The sequence below is a fragment of the Cyrtonyx montezumae genome, unplaced genomic scaffold, assembly GCF_038088225.1.
Source record: "Cyrtonyx montezumae isolate F1298 unplaced genomic scaffold, pur_monq_1.0 scaffold_35, whole genome shotgun sequence".
Lineage (NCBI taxonomy): Eukaryota > Metazoa > Chordata > Aves > Galliformes > Odontophoridae > Cyrtonyx > Cyrtonyx montezumae.
In genome coordinates this window covers 1,969,690-1,992,473 of record NW_027072040.1, presented here as the reverse complement: position 1 = coordinate 1,992,473, position 22,784 = coordinate 1,969,690, and the positions used below count along the sequence as shown (strand labels likewise).

Sequence of the window (22,784 nt, the reverse complement as noted above, 5' to 3'; positions counted from 1 at the left end):
CTGAGAACTACCCCCACTCCTACTGCACCTTTTCAGCTATCAAAAGAGACACAGCATTACAGCCACTCTGAAGATGGCAAGAACTGCATGGAGGACTCAGGAAACAGCCCACTTTATCCGTAAAGATCAAGCACTGATTCCCACAATGCTGGTGTGGGATGCCCTGAATCCTGCCTTCTGCCATCCTGTGCCATAGCAGGCAGGCGGGCTGTCAGGCAGAGCTACGTGAGCTACGCTGTACGTTGAAATAATCTGAAGTTCATCAAAATAAAGAAAATCCCATGCTGGGCATTTCAAGACTTTTTACAGACACACAAGAAAGCTCACTGTAATGCGACAGAAAGCGCTGCTATGACGGCGTAGTAGCGAAGTCCTAGGCTGCAGCAAGTGAGGACCACAGCCGTGGGCAGAGAGACAAAGGAAAGCATCTGCTTACTCTGGGAAGGCCTCAGGTAGGCAGGGAGGCTGAGAACACACTCACCTCCAATGCCAACCCTTAAGTGAGCGCTGGGAAGGGCTGATCCTGGCTCCAGCCCCTCTGGTCACTCAGGTGCACTGCATGCAGCTGAGCTCCCATGGCTGGCCCTGCCTTCCCACCAGGTGCTCCATCACTGCTTCAGGCCGTGACTGAGCATTGCCACTACACTCATGTATGGACCACACAACAGATTTCACTCATCTGTGTTATCCTTTGGCATTTCACTGCTTTCACATCAAAGACAAAGCAGGACTGAGGCAACTCTGAGAACTGCCAGGCCCCTTATGAACCTCAAAATAACAGTTCCTCTTCACCTGAGCAGAACATTACAGGAATTTTAATGCATGAGGCATAGGTGTTTATGGATGTCCTACAGTCTTTTTCTTTCCTCCAGCTGCAGTGTGTCTAGAGCTCTAGTGCCCCGACTGGCTCTTCTCCAGCAGAAACCACTATCGATAAAGAGTCTGGATCAAGAACTTTTAGTAATTTGAGAGAACAATGTTAAGTGTCAGAACTCAGAGTTTTCAAATACCTTCTTTTGTACCCCAAATTGAATTCCACACACAAGACTTGATTCCTCAGCTGGCTTTTTAAAGTCTCAGTGCAATACTTATGACTCCAGCTTGCAAGGTGATTTTACTGTCTCAGGTCCCTTGCCTATCTGAGCAGAAGCACAAGGGAAGACCTGATCACTTCAGAGCTGGACTCCTGAGTTACGCTGGTTCCCACCACAGACACCTTGGTCTTGACAGCAAGCTCAGCAGAAATCTGTTCTGTTCTTCATCTGACCACTTCCCTGTCAACTTCAGAAAAATCCAACTATCACATTTCCAGGCAAACCTTCTGAAACAGGCCTGGTGATGTCCTTCCTCTCTGCATACACCGCAGCTACTCACTCCTAGGAAAATCCCAGGAGCTCTGAAATATAACATATGTGCACCGTGATGGGGGTGGGACACTGTACCACTCACTGTCAAGTTTTAACGGGCATGAGGAAAAATAACTGAGAAATAATCAAAAAGCAAAAAATACTATCTGCTTACACATACGTATTTTGATATTAAAAAAATATCACTGCATTTAAAGAAGGAGTATGAGGGCAGAAAGAAACCTAAAAAAGATGAGAGGAAGAAGGCAATGAATACAATAGCATGTGTGAATGGAAGGTATGCAGCTGCTTAGATTTATGGCAATTCGTACCTGATTGATCATACTAAAGCCATTATGGGATGATTAGAGAAAAAGGTGAAGCTTTAAGTCCAGTGAAAATCAATAGAAACGTCTGGAGCAATTCTGCTGCACAAGTGAAAGGACTATTTACTGTATCCGGAGCTCCTCTTGGGTTACAGCCCACAGGGTTCAGGCCAGCAAGGGGAGGGGGCTGTGAGCGAGAGATGTAAGTCAGGGAAAAGAAGATGGCTATGAAGACACAAAATGAGGCCAAACCAAACAAACACACGAAGAGAGGAAGGAAAACAAGATGGCAGTCCCAGGCCAAGTATTACCACGGATGAAATCCTGCAAGGCCTCCAACCATCTGGCCACATGCACAATCATATGCACATACACAGGTTTCTCTTTCTACCTTTTCCCTTTTCTAGTGTCAAGCAACACTTTCCCTACAGATCCCAGCATTAATATATGCAGAGCACAAACACACAGTGACAGCAGCCCTCTTCCATCTTTCCTTCCTTCCTTGCTCCCTCCACTCAGCATTCTCAATGCCAGAATAACTCATTTATTTGAGGAGAGCAAAAGCCGTCAGATTCTCCTGAAGCACCTCATGTGGGTTAACAATCCACCTTATGGAAGGGAGCTAGCCATGGCTAATACCATCTCACGCATTTTCAAAAACGACTGTCATTTTTTGCATGTAGAAGTACCACCTGACGCACACACGATACTAACACATTCAAGACCCCATTAAAACATCCTGAAATCAATGCTCATTGGCTGAAGGCTTTAAAATCTGCAGGCGCTGCGATAACGAAAGCAGAGTTGCACAAGTGCAACTGGGTCCTGGAGAGAGCTGAGCAGCTTGTCTCCAAAGGACCACAATCCACTGAGATTCAAAGGAGACCTTCCTTTGTTCCAGCACTCAGGCAGCGAAGGAAGACGAAGCAAAGCCAACCCTTACCTTATAGAGCTTCAAGCTGGCCTCATGCCTCGAGTTCACTGTGTGAAGACGCAGCTTCTCTAGACTGTTGGTGTAGTAGTCGCAAGCATTGCATTTCAGGTGTACCGGATTCCCAATGGCCACACACTTCAGCCTCCACTCGTTGGCCTTCCCACCCTCCTTGATGTGTGCTACCAGCTGGTATTTCTGAACATGCTTGTCCGTCTTACAGTGGAGCTGGAAGTTTGCCTTGAGCTGTGTGTTGTAGCGGCACAGCTTGCACTGGTATGAGTCTCCCATCACTGCCTTCCATTCGTCTTCAGGGAGGCTGCGCTCCACGTTCATGTGGAGGCCCAGCATGTCCAAATTATCTGTAGTGAACTTGTTGCACACAGCACACTGGAAGAGCTTCAGTGATGGGTCATTTGTCTGCGTGAAACTCTCACCCAAGTTCATTAGCTCCTCAGACACCAGCTGTCCACCGCCTAACCGCATGTCCAGGGGGATCTCTCCACCCACTGCACGAAGGAAAAAGGGGAGAAAGAGGTCAGAAAAGCTCAATCCTTCACTTGCCAGAACAGAACAGAGCGGAACATATGCTCCCAGTGCAACTCTTGCACTCACCAAAATCATAGCAAAAGCAAAGCACTGCTGTCCCTTCATTTATTCCTTGATTTCAGAATATATCTGCAGGAAAAAGAGCAGCTGGCACGTAAACTTGGGACAGGACTGAAGTAGCCCTTGCTACCTACCTTGTAGACACCAAGCTCCAAAAGAGAAGTATCCAAACCTCTGCCCACGAAAGGTGACAAGAAAAGCTCTACGTCTTACAGTGCTTATGAGAAGGAAAAGTTCCTTAGTGTTGCACTGAAATTCTCTGTGGCCATATCAGGAGAAGGACAACACTTTATCCTATTTTTAATTGCTTACCTGGAGAAGCAAGAAATGTTGCCCCTGAGCACAGACTCAAAAAGGAGAAACAAGCAAAGAAAAACAGACCTCGCCCACAAGTATGAGCATTATACAGTAATGGCTACATGAGCATTATATAGTTTGGTCACCGCTCTGCAGCCAGAAGCAGGCAACATGCAGAACATGGCGTGTACAGAGCGCAGCCTGAGCAGTGCCACTCAGATCTGCTCTCTTGTCCAACAGTTTGAAATGGCAGTCTTCTAAAACCAGCGCTGATAGATGCTCTGTACATCCAAGGAAAAGACAACCGTTATTATTAATGGGAGTGCAAGAACATGTCAAGGAAAGCCAGCAGGGTGCTTACTGTCCTTAAATGTCATAGACCTACCCTTCAAACCGAGAGCTGAACTCTGTTCACTTACAGTAAATGAATACAGCAAGCTCTTATTTACATCAGAGTGCTTTGAAGATACGGACAGAGAGACTTTTTTCTGATATTAACTTTTTATGTGAAAGCACAGAGAGCCACCATGAGCCTCTTCTTAGGACCTTTGCTCCACTTTGCTCTCTTTTTCCATTTTGAAGACACTTATGCTCCCCCTGCAGCTTTTTGGTATTCTGCTTTGATCTTATGTCATAGCTTGGCTTAAAAACCTGATTTTATCAAAGAAACCTTCAGGTCAACAGTTGCCCAGCCAAACAAAAAGTTTCTCATGGTTCAACCTGTTTGCTGAGAAAGAGCCAACACTGTGGGGCCACTCCGCGTTGGGGTGGGTACCAGAACTCCATCCCAACTCTCCTGAAGGACACAGCCACAGCTGGTGCACACATCCACATGGGACAAGCACCAGCACCCTGCCCTTCTGCCAACACAACCATGGTCCGCTTCCTCAAATCATTTCCATCTCGCTGTGCCGCAGCACAGCTCCACAGCCACTCCTGCACAGCTGCTCACCGCACACCAGAGAGCAGGGAACCCATCAGCTGCCTTCCACCACCTCTATCTCCTAATCACAGTAATTTTTCTAAGCATTCCTCTTAGAATGCATCTTTAAATCCTCTCTTTGAATCCATCTATGCTAAATGCATTGTGCAGTAAAAACCTGTGAGCAATATCTTCTGATTTATTAACGTTCTTCTTAAGCTCGGTTTTGGACTGAAGAGTAAAAATGGGAAAAATGTGCTTGATTTCTAACAAAGTTCACAGTGTGCGTATGAGTTTAATGAGCTAAACTTGTGTCAAGTGCTTATTGACATGGGAAGGGCCTCCCTCCGTGATCCTCAGCTTGAGATTTATAACCATCAAGTGTACAGCTCACAAATCACTTTCCAGGCAAGCTCACAGATGCTCAAGGCCTTGTAATGCACTTCAAGAGGTTTCAGTTAAAATACTCCCAACTTCTCTCGTGCCAACCTCCCATACTTGAGCAGTGAGGCTCTGTGTCCCAAAGGGATGCACCCCAGGGCACCGCTCACACATGACTCCCTAACATTACGTGCTGCTCTCAGATACGTTACAGCGCACGACAACTTGGAGCTACTGCAAATATACCAGAAAAGTGTATGTCCTTGACCTCGCAAAGATGCAAGCTGGGACATCACAGGAAAAAAAAAAAAAGCAAACAGAGATAATTAAGATAATTACTTCAAGTTATAATCACTTGAGTTCCTCCATTTTCTTTTTCAATTTTTTAGTATCTTGTGTTGTTGTTCTCTCTTAAGACTTCCACGTCCTTCTGGACTAATAATAAACTGTACTATGAATAGCTGAAGGAAAGGAGAACATGCATGAGACCAGTGAACCAGTAATGTAGTGCATCAGTAATAATAGCATCAATGGATGGACAAGGTCAGAGAGGGCAGAGTGCAGCACAAATAAATTAGTTCAAAGGAAGGCAGGTAAGTGGCAGATTTCTTTTCACGTACTTTCTCAGGGCACTCTGAAAAACCCTCAGCAACAGAAAAACAATGCAGAAATAAGTCATTTCCATCTGCCATGCCCTAAGTGCTGCATGGGACTCTAGGATGAAAGCAGAACTATAACAGCGCACAGCAGTGGCTGCTGTCAGTCTCAAGGGACACAAAAGCAGCTTGGTGGAGGAACTTAACAGGAACTCACTCCCTACCCTATTCTAATTCTTGGGCTGAACCGTGTGGGGATAAGGGTGTGCCCCCCACAGTGCCAACACAAACATGATGAATGCTTGCTGTCAGGAAAAATACATCTGGTAATTTATTTCAAAGTGCTTTTGTCAGTTGATGAGAGAAATAATCTTCCCTCCCTACAGCCATTCCTCTTCCGTTTAATGGCTCTCCTCTGGTCCGGCCTCAAATCTTGCCCATCATGCTGGCGGCAGAGGGATGGCTTCAGCTCAGTTTATTCAGCACAGGAACACCTACCAAATTCATCACAACTCTCAAAACACACTTACCTTTTCTCCTCAGGGCATCACAACACAGCGCACCACCTTAGCCTCCAGCCCTGGGAGCACTAGCAGCTCACAGAGCCACCTTCCCTTACCAAACCAAACCAAACCCATCAGGAAACACAGCGAAAGCATCCTGGCTGCAGAGGAACATCCGGTGTGTGTTAGCTACAGCGTGTAACTGCTGTTCTATTGTCTTCCTTCCAGAACTTTTAGAAAACACACCGAATAAAGCAACATGCTTTCCCAAGATGACAAAATGTTGTGAAAGAATGCAGAAGAGAATTCTACTCCATCCCTACTGCACAGATTCCATCCTTGGCCAACACACACAGGCAATCCACAACACTGCAGCTGCACTTCACCGTGAGGTGCAGAGACAGAACAAAGTTCATGGCACATTGTGCCCAGCCCACAACTGGGCGTTTTAGGGCAACACAAACAATTCCTCCCTTACGCACAGGGACAGTGGAAAACCCTTCAATCTCACCTAGAGATGGAGCCATGGTTGCCATGGGATTGGTGGGATCAAGCTGGAATCCACCCATCATGAACTGTGCATCTGAGGAAGTGCTATCCATCTTCAGGTTGGGAAGGTTCATGTTCTGTGCCAGGTAGTACTGGTAGAGCTCGGCCTCGGCAGGGGACGGCAGGCTACCGAGGCCCAGGTGGCGGTTGTGTTGGATCTGGGACATGTTTTGCTGAAGCAGCATCATGTTGTGCATGTGCTTCTCACTGGTCATGTGAATACGAAGGTTTCTGGCTACGTTGGTCTCATAGTCGCACACCTCACACCGCCATGTGGGTTTGGTTTTTGGTTTGGTGGGGGAGGGGGCCCCACAGGTGCTGCCAATGTTGGCGGCCGCAGCGGCCGCGGCTGCTGCAGCCGCTGCTGCCGCCCCGGCGGTGTGGCTGAAGACTTGCTCTCCCCCTCCGTTCTGCAGGTTTTGCATGTTGTTGAGATGCTTGTCAGACTGCATATGAATACTGAGGTTGCCTTTGGTAGTAGTGGAGTAGTTACAGACCTCGCAGCGGAAGGGCTTGTAACCACAGGTGTAGCTCTCACCCCGTGCCAGCCGTGGGTGCGGCTGCCCACTTTTGCAGTAGACACAGGAGCCCCCCGGCTCAGGATGTTTCTCCTTCATGTGCGCCTCAAGCGTCTGCTGGTACTTGTAGTGCCAATTGCACTTGGGACACTTGAGCGTCTTACATGAGTTGCGAGAATGCATCATAGTCATGTGGCCACCCAGCGACCGTGAAGAGCCCAGGACCGTGTCACACTTTGGGCACTCCACGCCGCTCCCCGAGGGGCACTCCCCACCCCCAAGTTCACAGAGGGGGCCAGCATGCTGGTGATGGGAGATGTAGCTCCCGTCCTCGCCCTCTGTGCTCTCATTTGGTTCTGGTGCTGTGGCATTGTCTTTATTGGCACTTTCATCGATAAAGTCCAGCCTCCTGCTGCCCTCTGCCACATTGGCTCCGCCGCCCTCATTGTTAAAGCTTAAGTGATTCCTCCTGTTTGCACCATCAAAGACAAAGGAAGAAGCAGAATTAGAACTAGTAGAAGCTGTGCTCCGTGACAGGGTCTGGAGCACGTTAGGCATTAAGGGAGAGTTAGAAATGCTTTGGTTTGAGAGAGCAAGGTCCTTTTTGCTGCTGCTGCTGCCGCCTGCCACAGCCCCAGGGTCCTCCTGGGGCCTGTCCTCCAGTTCATCCTCCAGCTCGCTTGGAAACAGTCCTTTGCAACCCTCATCATCCTCGTCTTCTTCCTCTTCCTCCTCCTCCTCTTCCTCCTCCTCCTCCTCCACCTCCTCTTCTTCCTCCTCCTCCACCTCTTCGACAGGCTCTGCCTTCTCTGAGAGGCTGTCCTGGTCGCCCCCCTCTTGCTTCTCCCCCCCCTCTGCCACCCCAGGGTCCTTCCCCTCGGAGGATTTGGTGGGACTGGAAGCCAGCGGGCCCAGGGGGACTGAGGTAATTGGAGTCTTCAGAGCCGAGCTGGTCAGTCCACCCAGGTTGAGGAGCGCACCCGGGGCCAGGACGCCTGAAGGCGGCGGCTCTGCTCCGCCGGCCGGCCCGGCCTGCAGTGCCTGCTCACCTTCCATGCGAATGCCACTGAATTTACCATAAAAACTGTGTCCAGGGCCTATGAGGTTAGCTGTGGAAACAAGAGGGTGCTGAAAGGTTTTGTTTTTTGGTTCCAGAAAGCTGACGAGAGGTTCCTTGTCTTTGCCTATCCCTTGGATGATAGCGGAGATGTTCTTATTGCTAAGAATTTTCCGCTCCTCCTCACTCAGAGTCATTCGGTGGTCGTGCACCGCGTGGGTCACGAATGAGCGGACATACCCAAAGGAGAGCTTGCACAAGAAACACATCAGGATGGGCTTCCTCTTCCCGTAGAGCACAAAGCCATCGAATTTGGACAGGTCCACATTGTTGGGAACATCTTTGGATACGCAGGAGCTTTTGGCAGAACCATCGCTGTTCAGGTAATCCTTGTTGCTTTTGTGTCGCACATCGAAGACGCGGAAGCTGTGCAGGACGGGGCTGATGCCCGCCAGGGCTGAGGTATTCGGGAAGGTCTGGTCTGAGCCCTCAAACCACTTCCCGAAGGATGAGGCTATGTGGAAGGTGTTGATGATCTGTGGGTAGACGGGGGCGGTGGCGGAGGGCTCCCCCTGCTTGGAGAGAGAGTTCGGGAGCAGCGAGGGGAGAGCCCCGCTGCCGCAGGCGGCCCCGCTCTGCACCAGCTGGCTGAGGCTCTCCACGATGTAGGCAGAGCCGTCCGGCTGGTAGACAATCTCGCCGGCCAGGTTCTCCACATCGCTCTCCTCGTCCCCGTCCTCGCTGCTCTCGCTCCCGCTCTCCCCCCTCAGCGGCGGGGGCGGGCGGGCGCTGGCGCAGCGGTGCTCCATGTAGCTCTGCAGGCCGGCGAAGGAGGCCGCGCACTGGCCGCAGCTCACCTCCTTGCTGGCGGGCTCGGCGCCGGGGCCGGCCGCAGCGCTGCTCTCGGGGACGCGCTCGGGGAAAGGGACCCTCAGGCTGTCCAGGGGGCCGCGGCTCTCCGCCGCGGGCTGCTCCATGCTGCCGGCCGTGTCGGGGAGGTGGGCGCTGTTGAGATCAGTCCATTGCTGGTGCTGAGGGATGCCGCACCCATTGTCCTTCCCGGGGATGACGGGCGAGTCACAGCCTTCCATGGCAGGGCCGGCACGGAGCGCTCATTGCACCCGGTACGGCTGGGACCTGCAGGCGGGAGAGAGGAAGAGAGGCAGGTGAGTCAGAGAGAAGGCAGCGCCATTAAGACCACGCACCACAAACGCCACGCGCATCCTGCTCTTTGGGATCGCAGGGGATGGCACGAGAACCGGAGCCACAAATGGGGACAGAAGGCCTGGAGGAGGACACCAGTGCAGCACCAGGTGTGCAACCACTCGAAACAAGCAATGGAAACTAACAGGTGCTTGCGCCCACCACGCTCCTGTAGTCACAGATTGGAGCAGGAAAGGCAAGAGGGTGATCGAAGAGACCTGGGAGTGTGGGGAACCCCTCAGTCCTTCCCTGGGGGTTCGGGCAGACTGAGGAGCTGCACCGCCACCCTCAGTGCCTTCATCTTCAGAGGTATCTTCAAAACAATTTACAGGAAAGTTTCTGAGAAAAGTGGAGTTAGAATGCTACAAAAGAACAGGGCCGAGCTTTAAAACAATGCAAAAATTATTCTCCCCTATCTGTGGCTTCCCAAGTCAGACACCACTGCTTTAGGGCAATTCCCCTCCGTTAGCAGCTCTGGGAGCACAGCACACATCTCCATCTGAGCCGCACACACGGACCTCTGTGGCAGATCACGAGACCCAGAGAAACTCTCAAGAATTTCGGTCACAGCGTTCAGTATGCACGGGAGATTTAATTGCTGTGCTCTGGACAGAGTTTAAGAAGAGAGACGTCAGGAGAGAAACCAAACAGGAAATTCCAGATCTGACAAGGGTCCATCCTGGAGACTGCAAAGTGGTCAGCACCACATGCTCCAGGAAGCTCCCAGGGATCCTGCAGGGTACAGCGGGTGCACAGACCGCTCCCCCCACACCCCTAGATGCAAAGAGATGATGCAAGTTCTTGAGAAGGATGGTCACCCCCCTGCTACGCTCTTTCACCAAATACGAGACCTGCAGAGCTCCCTGTGGGCAGGAGCCAGTGTGCACAGGCCATGTACCCAGCGGCACAACCCCACTTGCTGTAACCTCATGCGGCCTCCTGCACTGCAGTCCTAATGCAGCCTGGGCACAACACCTTCCTGGAGTTAACAGGCCTATGAGATTAGGTCCCCAAAATGCTACTGCTGTGAGCTGGAGCACGGTAAGGCAGACCACAGATCAGCAAGGGACTGCACTGAACTCAGAAGAGGAATTCTGTTGCCAAAAAGCCCAGCTGTCTCAGATGCTGTTTTGCTTACCTTAGCTAACATGACACTCTGACACTGCCTTGTGGCAGCCCTTGCTCTCCCACTGAAAATTCGTCCTCAGCTACATGCTCGCTTTAAACTGATCCCAGATTCTTCTGCACTGAGGCTGCATATTAATCTTCCCACAACATGACACATCCTCTCCACCTCAGCGCTACCTTCTGCCTTCAGGACAGCGATCCAAATCAAACCAAAACAAATTCATACTGTGTGAAAGACTGAGTAAAGCCAAATTCCATAAGCTTTGCGTTTCTGCCAAGTACACTGCTGGGAGTAGCTATGCAGACTTCAAAACAACGTGGAGAAAGAGCACCTCACTTTCAAAGCACCCAGACAAAATAACATGCAGTTTACCAGCCTGGTCAAATGAGTCTCTTGCATCAGAAAAGTAAAAATTAAATATATATATCTATTTATATGTATCAGCATTAAGCAGACAGTAGAACTGCAAAGCACAGCAAGCTCCCCGGGAACACGTGCAGATGTGACACAACATGAACCCGAGCATCTGCAGTACCAAGAACTCCCGACTGACAGAAGATGCCTGACTGACAGCGGGGCCAAAAGGGCCAGCAGGGCTGGTGGGGCGGGAGGGTTAACAGCCTGATTGCAAAATCAATGTCATAAATGCTTGGTAAGTTACAGGAACATGCGGGAAGAGGAGGCCGCGATTGATAAAGGACTGCGGCTTTGATGCTGCACTGGGGACTTGTTTATTGACAAGAAAGCCGATCTCTTCTCCCAGCCAGGCCAGGCCAGGCAAACCTGCAAGCGCTTACCAATTAATTGGTGGGCTTTGCTGCCATGGGTGGCTTTAACGTGTCTCCCCCCACTGCAAGTTAATCAGCGCAGGAGGTGCGGCTGTGGGGGGATCGGCAGACAGTCCTCAGCAGGTGTGGCACAGCCTGCAGCCCCACGCACAGCCCTGCACACAGCCCCACACCTCCCACCCATCATTTCTCCAGTGCTACTCCCAGACAGCAGTGCCTCAGGAGAAGGCACAGATTTATTCCCATTCACCCGTGAGCTCTCGGTATTACCTGTCTTTGAACCAAAAAGAACAGTTCAGCTTTTAAGGAAACCCGGCTCTGAGCAGTACAACCCCGTCAGCTCGCTGTCATGGGCTGTGTCTCCTGCCTGGCCCCACACCATCCCCAGGTGACCCGGACGGGACAGCAGAGTGCTGTGGACAGCCCCAGCCCACACACTGCGTGCCCCCCGCCCGCCTCACACTGTTTATCAGCCAGTCAATAAGAAAAGGTAGTTCTTACTTAAGGAGGCAGAAGTCAACTCGTCAGGTCGATCAGCACTGTCTGTAAACACGGTTTCCCGTAAAATCAATGAACTCCAGTTACAGAGAGAGCAGCCCGAGCGCCGCAGACTCCCCATGCCCCCAGACCCGGCAGTGGGGAGGGCTCTGCCTCGGTCCCTTCTCAGCCCCGCACCCCATGGCCACCCCCCAGTCCCACACCACTCCACAGCCTGCAGGCAGTGCCGCGCCTGCTCTGTCCCTGCAGCCCCCCAAGCGGACAGGGTCTGGCAGATAACGGTCCAAGGGCAGGCTGCAGCGGGCCAGGCCCCCCAGGGCAGCAGGTCGGGCAGGCAGCAGGCAGGGCAGCAGACAAGGCACTGCAGTGTCCCTCGGCCGGACAGCCCTGTGTCCCTCGGCCCCACGCTGTCACCAGGCACTGCTTCCAACCATGGCCGCTTTGCTCCGATGGAAGGCGGGCAGTGACCCCACGCTGCCCTCAGCTCCCCCAGCCCCATCTCCCTGCACACACCACAAATGCCATCTTTCAGCCACGCTGCTCCCAGCAGCGGCCGCAGCTTGGGGCGGCCCCACGTTCCCCCCCGGGCGGTGGCGGAGGGAGACGGTGGGAGGAGGGGTTCCTGCTGTTGCCCAGGCTTCCCGAGAATTAAATATGAACAGCCGTGCTGTGTAATTTTAAATTGTTAATTAGCACAGGGTTAATTAGGCGGCCCTTTCACAAGAGGCTGTTTGGCAGTAAACCAAGACTGGAAGCAATGAGGAAGGAGGAAAACAAAAGGAGAAAGAGACAGTGAGAAACTGTTCCCTCTGCTAATGACCCACATGGCACCATGAAAAAAGGGTGCTGAGGACAGGGAAAAGATACAAGCAGATGCATTACATCCACGGCCATTACCCTGGAAGACACCCAGGCAGCCCCCCCGCTCTGCCCGCAGCACACAGCGCAGCACGAGCGGGGTCTGCTCCCCGCGGCCGGCTCTGACCCCACGCTTTGTGCCAGGGCTGCGCAGGAGACGTGGCTCACACAGCCACAGCCACCGACCCGGCCCGAGCGCTTCCTGCTGTAGAAAGCTGCACAGCGGCCTCTAAACTTTGTAAATACACGCCTACCTGTTGTGCCAACAGCCACTCCATAAATCAATACTGTACACACAGGCTCAGACTGCCCTCAATGAGCTCCGGCGCAGGTGCTGCTGATTTTCAGGGGATGAGGAAAGAGACAGAGAAGACAAAAAACCATAAGGGTGGAGGTGGGCCGGGAAGCCCCGTGCACCCCTCCTGACACACTCCTCTCAGCCTTCGGAAACTCAGAGGGACACGGCACAGCAAAGTGCAGATGTCATAGCACCGTTAAGGCTGGAAAAGACCCCCACCATCACCAAGTTCCGCCACACACACTGCCACAACCACGTCTCACCGAGAAGCACCAGGCTGGGATGGAGAACTGAACCTCGGGAGGGCAGGAACGAGCATCGCCCAACACATCCGGAGTGGTGCCATGACCCTGGGGCACCACAGCCTCCTGTGTCGCTTCCCAGCACCTCGTGTGCTACAAAGCACTCTCACAACATGCTGAAAACTGTGTATGGAAAAACATGATTAAAATCGTTATGAAGGATCAAGTATCCAAAAGTTAAGGAAGAACAGAATGTACGCTGTTGCCAAAGCAACTTTGATTTTGCTCAACTATGCATATGCATTATGATACTGTCTTTAATTACACGATCACACATTGCCTCACTTAGCAAATAGGACGGTCACATACGAGGGTAAGATAAAGTTGCATAAGCATGCTGTCACTTCATGAGATTTATACAGTAGCTGTTATCACACAAACATGCACAGAGTCACTTCCTAGAATAGAAGGATCTTTTGAAATCTCCCAAGCAACATGAGCTGGATACTGAAGCTCTGCAGAACACAGAGATAGCTTCAACTCCCAGTTTCACAAAATGCTTTACCTTCAAGATGTCTCACAAGATACATGTTCCAGCTCCTTCCCATTTATTAAGGTGCCAGAAAGATTGGCAGATGTTATTACTACAAAAGAGAAACGCTGAGCTTTCTGTAACAGGACTTGAATTATTAGGATAAAATGATACACATGAGCCAAACTTTATATGTGATAGTGAATGCAGATGCACGGCACCACGAGTGCTCTCCAGTTACAGGCTTCCATCCATGTTTGACCATATCTTCACTGATACTCTTCTTATGCAATTCATCAGAAGACTGAAAATAATGGTATTTATTTGCAGGGTTCAGTAATGTAAAAACAACTTCTACAGTCATTTCTTTTTTTACATGGTAGGTTGCATCTTGCACCTCATCCAAGGAAGACAGTTGTGTTTTGGCACACACCTGAACACAGGGGAGTTGCTTCATCAACAGATGTGGTTTGCTGAGTATCCATAACCAGGAGCCTGTGCTGCCAAGTCCTGAACAAGCTCTTTATCTGCCCTTCCTATTCCGAGCTTTAGCTTTACCTACTCAAATCATTTAAGCCCAGCTTTGAAACTCCTGGAGTTTCTCTGCAGGCGCTGCTGTGTCAGAGTGCTGTGTGCAGCAGAGATGTGACAACTCCATTGCAGCAGGAGGAGAACTAGAAAGCCATACATGCCTGCTGCGGGAAGAAGGATCCAACCAGCAGTGACCCACAGGCTCCATCACACACTGACCAGAGTTCAGGAGCTGCAAGTCCTTACCGACCACCTCACTATCCTGCCAATGCCAAGAGTTCACCGGCTTCTGAGGGATTCAGGCTGGCCTGCAGGGGACACAGCAGCCAGCAGGAAGCTCCATCAGGCACCTGTGATGCCAGGACCGCCCTCGGGCTGCAGGATGGCTGCACAGAGGGCTCGTGGCCAGCAGTCACCGGATCTGAGGCCGGAGCCGGCAGGATGAGCAGTGCTGCACTGCGCACGCTCATTAGTGGGGCACAAAGCACGAGCAGTCTTACACCAGGCTCACACGCACAGGCACAGCGAGTTCCTCAGATCTTCACGGGATCATTAGCATAAACAGCTTTTCAAGCAGCGGGAAGCAAAGGAAACGCTGAACAAAACAGGGCTGGAAGCTGTAGGGCTCAAGCACTTGGCATGGAGCTAAGAGAAAGGGTCTCCTTGAGAAGGTGAACCTCCCACATTACCCACATTTTTTTCTGTCCTTCACACCAGCTCAGTTGAGCCAATGAGCACACCGCAAGACGCAGGCTGCTTTTCAGAAGGCATTTTGTTATGAACTATTATTCCAAGTTTGCTGATCCCTTTGAGCCAGCTACTGTACTACACACAAAAATATTTATGTAATCGTCAACCCACTGCCATTGAGAATAGAGTAATCCAGAGGAGTGCCAGAGTGCTTTAGTGAGCAGCTGGGGGAAAGCGCACTTATTCCTCCAGAGATGCTCTTCGGAGTGAAAGCGCTTCGTAGCAGAGGTGAACTAGCTGCAGCTGCTCTTCTCTCCACAAAACAAAGTAGAGCACCGCTTGGTTTCTCAGTGACGTGTGGTTCACATGCTCCCTGGACAGGCAGCATGTTTTCACGTCCTGCAGGAGCCGCCCTCCTGCGTGTCAGACAGCAGGGCTTTCAGGTTTTGTTCCAAAACATCGCACATCCCTTGATTCTTCAGTTTGCGCAACGTGCTCTAAAACCCCAACGTTTCTTGTCAAACCTTGTTCCCAGCCTCCGCTGCAGCGCTAATAACTACACCCGCATCTGGTACCCATTTTCAGTGCAGCATTATTGACAAACTCTGAAAGTAACCCAGCAGCGCGTGGGCCAAACCGCCCCGCTCAGCGGCCGTCTGCACAGCGACTGCGCTCCCACTCTCTGGGGACATGGTCCCACTCTTGTTCCCTTGTGCCAGTCTGAAGCTTGCCATTCTTCCCCCTGTGATTTTTACCGTAGTTGTATGATCAGTGAAAGCTGTCACAGCTCCACGGGACCACTTCTGCCCAACCACAAATGGCAGCCACATCCAACAAGGCCACGTGCTAGGCACCATCCACAGCCGCCGAACCCACAGAGATGCCCTGAACTGCTCTGAGTTTCATACGACGACACCGTCTCTGATACATTTGTTTGTACTTACACCACCAGATCACTGTTCCCTATTCCAAGAAAGCGTAGCATTTATAGCAAGACTACAGGATGCAAACCACAGCAATGACTCCTGAAAGTGAGAAATTCCAGCTGGCTTTTGCGGCTTTGCTGATGGTTCATCCATTCCTTCTTCCAGTTACTGGATGTGCTGAGCAGTCCCACCCAATGAGAAACACATGGTACATTTGCACTGCTACAGAGAGCGAACTCCTACAAACCATGACAGCCAAGCCTCAACAAGCCCTGCAACGAGACTCCAAAAGCAGATGCAGCCAACCTCAGATGGCCCCGCTCGCAAAGCGAACACTGTGCCATCAGGCAGCGCTCCTCACAGCACAGTCTGCAGACTCGCATGCCTGGGGAATAAGTCCTGCCAACGCTCCTTCCTCTCTGCTGATTTACCCAAACAACTCATGTGTTCCAGAGTAGTGTCAAGGGCCAAACGGAGGGTAAGAGTTAGATTCCTATGTCATGCAGACGTCCTCTGCCAGGGCTCAGATCCAGTCCTTGTTAGGAAACAGACGCTGCCTGGTCCCAGGCGCAGCCGCTCCTTCCCACCCTTTGGGGAAGCCTGTGGTGCTGGACAAGCGGAGCATGCTCAGCGGGCACAGCTCAGCAGCATGAGGTCATCTGGTAACCATCCTGCTCGCTACTTACACAAACACCACGATCTGCTAGTTCTGAATTACACACCGGGGGTGCAAAGCCCCACTGCAGAAGTCATGAGCACATGTGCTCCAATCCACTATCAGCGTTCAGCATGGAGTTACCCTGATGGAAAGGAATCTTCAAAAAGAGATAAATGAAGAGAACCCTGAAGCAGGTAGAGCAATCTGCCAGACACATGGGAAACCTTCCCAAGTGGGCTGCACGTACGGCACTCAGTAGATCTGAGAGGTCCCAGTGATCCCAGGTTCCCACAAACAGAGCATCTGCAAATTCATCCACTTAAAAACAGTGCACTGCTCTGATCTCCAGACACAGTACTCTCTTATTTAAGTATTTTCTTTACCTGGTCAAAATAAACCCTTCTGATTGCAGCAACCAGGAGCCACTCAACAGGCTCAAAGTCTCAAGTTCATGCTCTCTAGGATCACAGCAGGCAGCTGCTGCATCCCTGTAACACTTCAGAGCAAACAGATCTCTTGTGAAAGTTTAACTATCTCACAAAGGAGAACTGATACCGATTCAGATAAATACAGGTTTCAAAGCACATGCCCAGTGGATCTGTACAGAATCCCAAACCCAGATCCAACCGCATCCCAGCACACCTAATAGGATCAGGCACCTTCAGAGCTGTCACTTCAGAGTTGGGGAATGGACTTCCCACACGTGCTTCCTGACACCTCCAGGACTGAAAGTGTTACTTCTGTTGCTTGCCCTCTTGCTAATTGTGGGTTTTATTTTTATTTCCTATTACCCTCCTGCTCTCCTGATGAGATTATCTTACCGGAACTGACACAGTTGGAGGCTGTAGCCATACACAGAGCCTCTCAGGAGGCAATGCAATTTTATTTTCATTGATCAGAAATCAGCAGGGCAGTAAATGATGGGAAATTCCATTAGGAGAAATACTGGGCCACGAGACTGAACTACCTAGGTATGCCCAAATCCCACCAAGTCCTGTCTCAAAGCCCCATCCGGATCCCGACATAAAGAGCCATCTTTCTTCCTCCCCTGACAGATAAGCTCCTACTAACCTGCTACCCTGAAACCGCTCTGCTGGAAGTAGAGGCAATGCTGTCAAAACAGCCCCAAGGGTTCACTTAGTTGAAACGAAAGTCTTCGGTACACACAACAGTGTTTAGCTCTCCCAGCTCAGCCTCGCTGGCTGCTGTGGGATCAATGGAGTTTTATGAGCAAATGTCCTGTTCCACAGCCACGAGACAGCACTGCCCTCATGTCAGGCAGGTGTGAGACGTGCCCACACACCAATGCATTACCCAGCTCTCAGGTGGTCCCACAGGAGCCAGGGAAAGCCAAAGGGATGTCCCGGCCTCTGGCAAAGCATTACACCTTCACTGCAGAAAGAACGCTTCCTTTTCTTCAAGAAACCCTGGGGCATACACTGCTTTGGCAAACCCTCTTCTGACAAAGCACCACCGCATACAGTGATGACCCCACGTGGACTGAGAACCACGCTCCAACTCTATTTTAAAATACCACGCAGACAGAATTTCACTCTATTTCACATTCCCGGATTAAAATCCTGCCCTTACACATCTCCCAACAAAAGCCCTCTCTGAGCTCATCGACTGTTTCTTCCTGCTGGCAGCCAGGCTGTGGCAGAGCCCCCCACCTCCTGCGGCAGGACGGCCCCGTCAGCACAGCACGGGTTAACAGGAGCTGACCGCAGCACAGTTGTTAAGGTAATCAATACCAGTGAGATACTAAAGCAGCATAAGCCACATTATTGATTGCCAAGCAGATGATAAAACTGTTTATTATGATAATTGCAGGGTGCCTGCAAGATGCTTCTAGTGCTGTCTTGAGCTTTTTACAAAAATAAGCATTGCCAGGGGATAGGTTGCTGTCTGAAGAGCTCCTGAACCCTGGTTAAAGTCCTCCACTCTGCTGTGCCAAAGCAGTAATGCTGAGCTACCTGCAGCTCCAAGCTTGGACGCAGAAGGTCACACTCCAAGAGACAGCCCCTGAACATCGTGCATGCACCCCCAGCCCACGCTCACTCCTACACGCACAGACCTGCTCTCACTATTCTCTTGAGCAATGTCTTCCACAGAAGGAGAAGGACCAAAACCATAACTTCAGTTTTCTGGTCTCCTTCTGACTGGATGAAATTCAGAACTTTCATTTCCAACTCCAAAACGCTTTATTTACTATTTCCATTGCTTTTTCTCTCTATTCTACACTTTCTCCAGTTCATTTGCTAAAAAGTTAAATATAATTCTTTCCTCTAAGGCCAAAATTATTGTGCAACACATTGAAAACTACTTTTCAGATGACCAAAATCAAGATATACCTGGATGAGGACATTCACCTCTGCTAAGCTGGGTCTATGCATGCTGGCTGCGCCTCAGATGATGACACAGCAGCTTCTCACCCTGGCTCCAGGTGTCTGCACGATGAGCAGTTGATCTGCCAGGATGAAATGTGATGACATTCTCATTCTGAAGCCACCACAAATTCCTAAAAGTCCCTCTTGAGCTAAACACAGCAATGGGCATTAACCAGCCTTCAGCAAACAAGCAAAATGCAAACTGCCAGATGGCATCCGCTCCAGCAAAAGTATCTCTTGCTTCAGGAACAGGAATGGAAACTATAACATAACTGGGCTCCACGTTAACACTACTGTCAAATCACAGATGAAAATGACTTCTAACAAGGCCTGAAGCTCCAGGGTTCTGTCAGCAGCTCTACGGGAACTAATTATGAAGTACAGGTCCCATTATCTCCCAGTATGGACAAGGCTGTGACAGCTTTGTTGTAGCACGAACCCAAAGGGCCATATGCTACGGACTGCACACAGTGCCTGATGCAGAACTCCACTCTTCTGGCGGGCTGCTTTCAGGCCATTTGTGTCACGTTCTTCAGGTAATTAGCATCTACAACTGCAAAATAAACTTTACTCCAGTCAGTGCAGCCCTACTGGCCTCAATCTGCATCATGCCAACAGCGGTGCTGCCGGCTGGTGCTCCAGCCCATCCTCCTCCTCATCTTCTCCCATGGGCACTGGGATGACTTCCTTTTTCCCCAGCACACCCCCATTCCTTATACCCCCCCACCCCTTTTCTTCCACTCCCTCCTTTTTAAAGGCTGGTGAAAGATTTTACTTCTTCAGCTTGCTCACAGAGTAGGTAAAAGGTTAATGGCAAATTTGGCGATGTGATCAAAACCGGCACTTGGTCAGCAAGCAGCTCACAGCACACCATCACTGCTCCAGAGGCCAGAGGTATTGCCAAGAGATGCTGAAGCTGTCCCCCATCACCCCAAAACAGCGCTGACAGGCCATAAAGCTCAGCACCGAGGGCCAGGAGGGCCAGGGCTGCTCCCTCAGACTCCCGTCAGTAATTCTGAAGATAAAGCGAGACCAAAACAATCCTTTATATTTTATAGCCTAGAGAATGGGAGGAGATATTCCCTCCCTACCACTCTTTGGAGGATCAGCCACCACCATTCCCCTCCTTCCAGGCCCAGGAGGAGCAGAACAGCTGATGCACAGCCAGCACCAAGCAATGATGTGTCAGGTTCTCCAAGACAAAGCATGCTTTGTTCTTCTTAAGAAATCCAGCACTATTTACAGCCAACCCCTGCTTCACCCACAGGTACAGCCCCTTGAAGGCCACTTCTCCGTCTGAAGCACAGCATGTGCAGCTCAGCACAGCTCAGCTCCCTGTGTCACACAGCTCGCTCTGTGACCGCTCCTCAGCCACAGAGTGAGCACAACCCCGGCTGCACACAACCATCGGCCGGCCCGAGGCGCAGTCTGTGAGCCAGGGCCCCGCAGGTCCGTCCTGGGAAGGGAGCCAAGCACCACCAGCCACGCTCATCAGGACTCGGGCTGTACTCTTGTTGAACAACAGCATCTTTCCAGTTCTTCACAAACCACAGCTGACAAGAAACAAAGCAGCTCTGAGCAGCGGGGCTTCCATCAGTGTTTTGTGCCCTGCAAGCACGCTGCACCCAGGACAGCCGCAGCACTCTGAGCTCCGGAGCTGTGAAGCATTCAGCTTGGCTGTGCTGTGCTCAGCCCTCTCTGCTGCTGATGCCCTTTCCACCCACTGTGCAGCAGCAGCCGCAGCCCGGGCGGTGCAGCCCGCTCTCAGCTTCCCCCCACGCACACCATTCCTGAGGAGCGATCCCTGCGTGGCACAGCAGGAGCTGCCGTGTGTCCCCAAGCTGCTCCCACAGCACGAGGACGTGGGCTGTGCTCTGCCTGCAGAGGAGCCAGGGACAGCAGAGCGGTGTCCCGGCACCACTCACTTTTCTTGAAAACATCTGTTTTCATTATCAGTATTGCTTTTAATTAGCACTTAATTAATTAGCCTCAAGCCCTCACACAGCTGGAGGAAAATTCTACTCCTAAACGAACAATTAATAGGTGCACTACGGGAATTTTTTCTCATATCTTCAGCAGTGTGTTTCTCAGCAGAGCTGTGGGGCAAGTGCGCGGTGCGCAGCGCATCCCTGGGGCACCACCAGCACGCACACAGCACAGCACACACATCACACAGAGCACACATCACACACAGCCCTGCACTGCCCGCTCTCACCCGGTGCTCGCTCAGCACAAACAGCTCTGCAGCCCGAGCCCGAAGTCAGAACGGCAGCACTGCTGACGGAGGGTCCCTGCACCGCGCTGAGCCGCCCCTATTCCTCGCCCGCTCGCTGAGGTCAGGCAGCTTAATGCTCACCTCAAATGCGGAAGGCTGCTGACAAATCAATCTGCTCAAGAGTTGGGGCAAAGCACAAACCAAAAAGATAGAGCCCTATGAAATACAAAAGAAAAGAGGTCCGTGTGAAGCACACTTACAGGAATAGGGTCTCTGAAACAAGTGTTACTTTGCACAACCAGAACCAAGAATGGCCACAGGAGCGGCCCCAGCGGGCTGCCTCAGCCTCCTCTGAGAAAGCAAGAAAGATGGAGAAGGTGAAGGAAACGAACACTTGCAGTGTCCAATGAGCCCAGATACCAATCAGACCACAAGGCACCCGGGGGGGGAAAAAGGAAACATGCAGCAATTAATTCTTGGCTTCTTGTTGTAGCTGTAGGCAAGGGAAGGTGTGCGGCAGAGGAGCCCGCACCACGCGGAGCCTGGGACCTGCTCCAACAGCCCAGGGGCGACAGCGCTGGCTCCCAACCCGGGAAACCCAGGGCGGCTTCCAGCAGGTGAGGGCTGGGGCGGCTCCCTGGGGAGAGGGAACAACCTCAGCATCATTTCTTCTGACTCTCCTGTGCAAGGTCAAACAGCGAGAAGTCCCTTAAAGAGCAAATGGGGGCTGCAAAATAAACCCAACTCCTGCTACTGAGCTTCAGCTGAAAACTGAAGTAGAAGGGAAGTGTCAACGAAGTACAAATAATTCCTCACTCTTTAAAGAATTTCTCAAAGAATAAAAATACAAGAAAGCAGGTGGAAAGGAAATAAACCTATTCAACAACCAAACTAATGTACACACTGGTATAAACAAAGGAAGGAGCTGGAAGAGAAGGACATGAGAAATCCCCCATTTCTACATAAGCATGTACCAGGAGGCTTAAAATCCACTTTCTCTTTCCAAAGAGAGCTTGTTTCTCTTTGCAGGGTTCACATAGAGAAGATGTGTGAAACCCGTGCATAAATCATCCTGAACTGCTGGCTGTGCTGCTGTGCTGCAGGGAGAATGTCCGATCATCGCATACGTACAATGACCATGATCAACACCCCAAAGCTGGCAGAAGTCAGACAAGGCACCTCTGTGAGACAGAAAGTTAAAAAACCAACAAACCTCTGTCACAAGATAGTCTGGAACAATGTGCACCTCCAACTCAACAAAGTTCTATTTTCATTCCAACAGCTCCACATAAAACTTCTGTGACAGCAGGAACTCGCTCAGCCCAGAGAAGCTCTGCCCCGCACTGAAGTCCGGCAGCTGCCCCTTGGGAGCCATCCAAGCAAAGAAGAATGTACTGCCCACATCTGTTCCTCTTTCTGTTTTCTTCCCTTAGCACAGGGACAGTCACAGCACATACTGGGAGCCAAAGCATCCCTGTAACACCACAACCAAGAGCACAAGACTTTGGTGAGAGCCTTCAGAGATGGACAGAAGTGCGAGAGCATCCAGCAATAAGCCCCTGCAGGAAAGAAGTTCCAGACCCCAAATGAAGAGAGTGCCAAGAACCCTCACCCCATGACAGGGCATCTCCTTCCAGCTTTCTTCTGCTCGCAATCCCTGCCCAGCCACGAGGCAGAGGGACCAGCTTCACAAGTCAGGCAAAGAATGAATGGATTTACAAAACAACTCTCCAATTCACAAACTCTCCTCCTCACCCCCACACATCCCTTCCCTACCAGGCAGGGAGCACCAGC

General features: G+C 51.2%; 1 protein-coding gene across 2 annotated transcripts in view; it reads right to left on the bottom strand.

Moving 5' to 3' along the window:
* ZFHX3 (zinc finger homeobox 3) overlaps positions 1-22,784 on the bottom strand; it is a 135,514-nt gene that overhangs the window by 86,790 nt on the left and 25,940 nt on the right. The window contains exons 2-3 of one of the 2 annotated variants that reach the window (XM_065745361.1): positions 6,423-9,172; positions 2,616-3,112 (exon numbers count right to left, since the gene is read on the bottom strand). In XM_065745361.1, the coding sequence (XP_065601433.1) occupies positions 2,616-3,112; positions 6,423-9,126 (3,201 nt within the window). In that variant the 5' untranslated portion in view covers positions 9,127-9,172. Of the gene's footprint in view, positions 1-2,615; positions 3,113-6,422; positions 9,178-22,784 lie in introns of those variants that run through there. The other variant, XM_065745362.1, reaches the window with a different exon arrangement.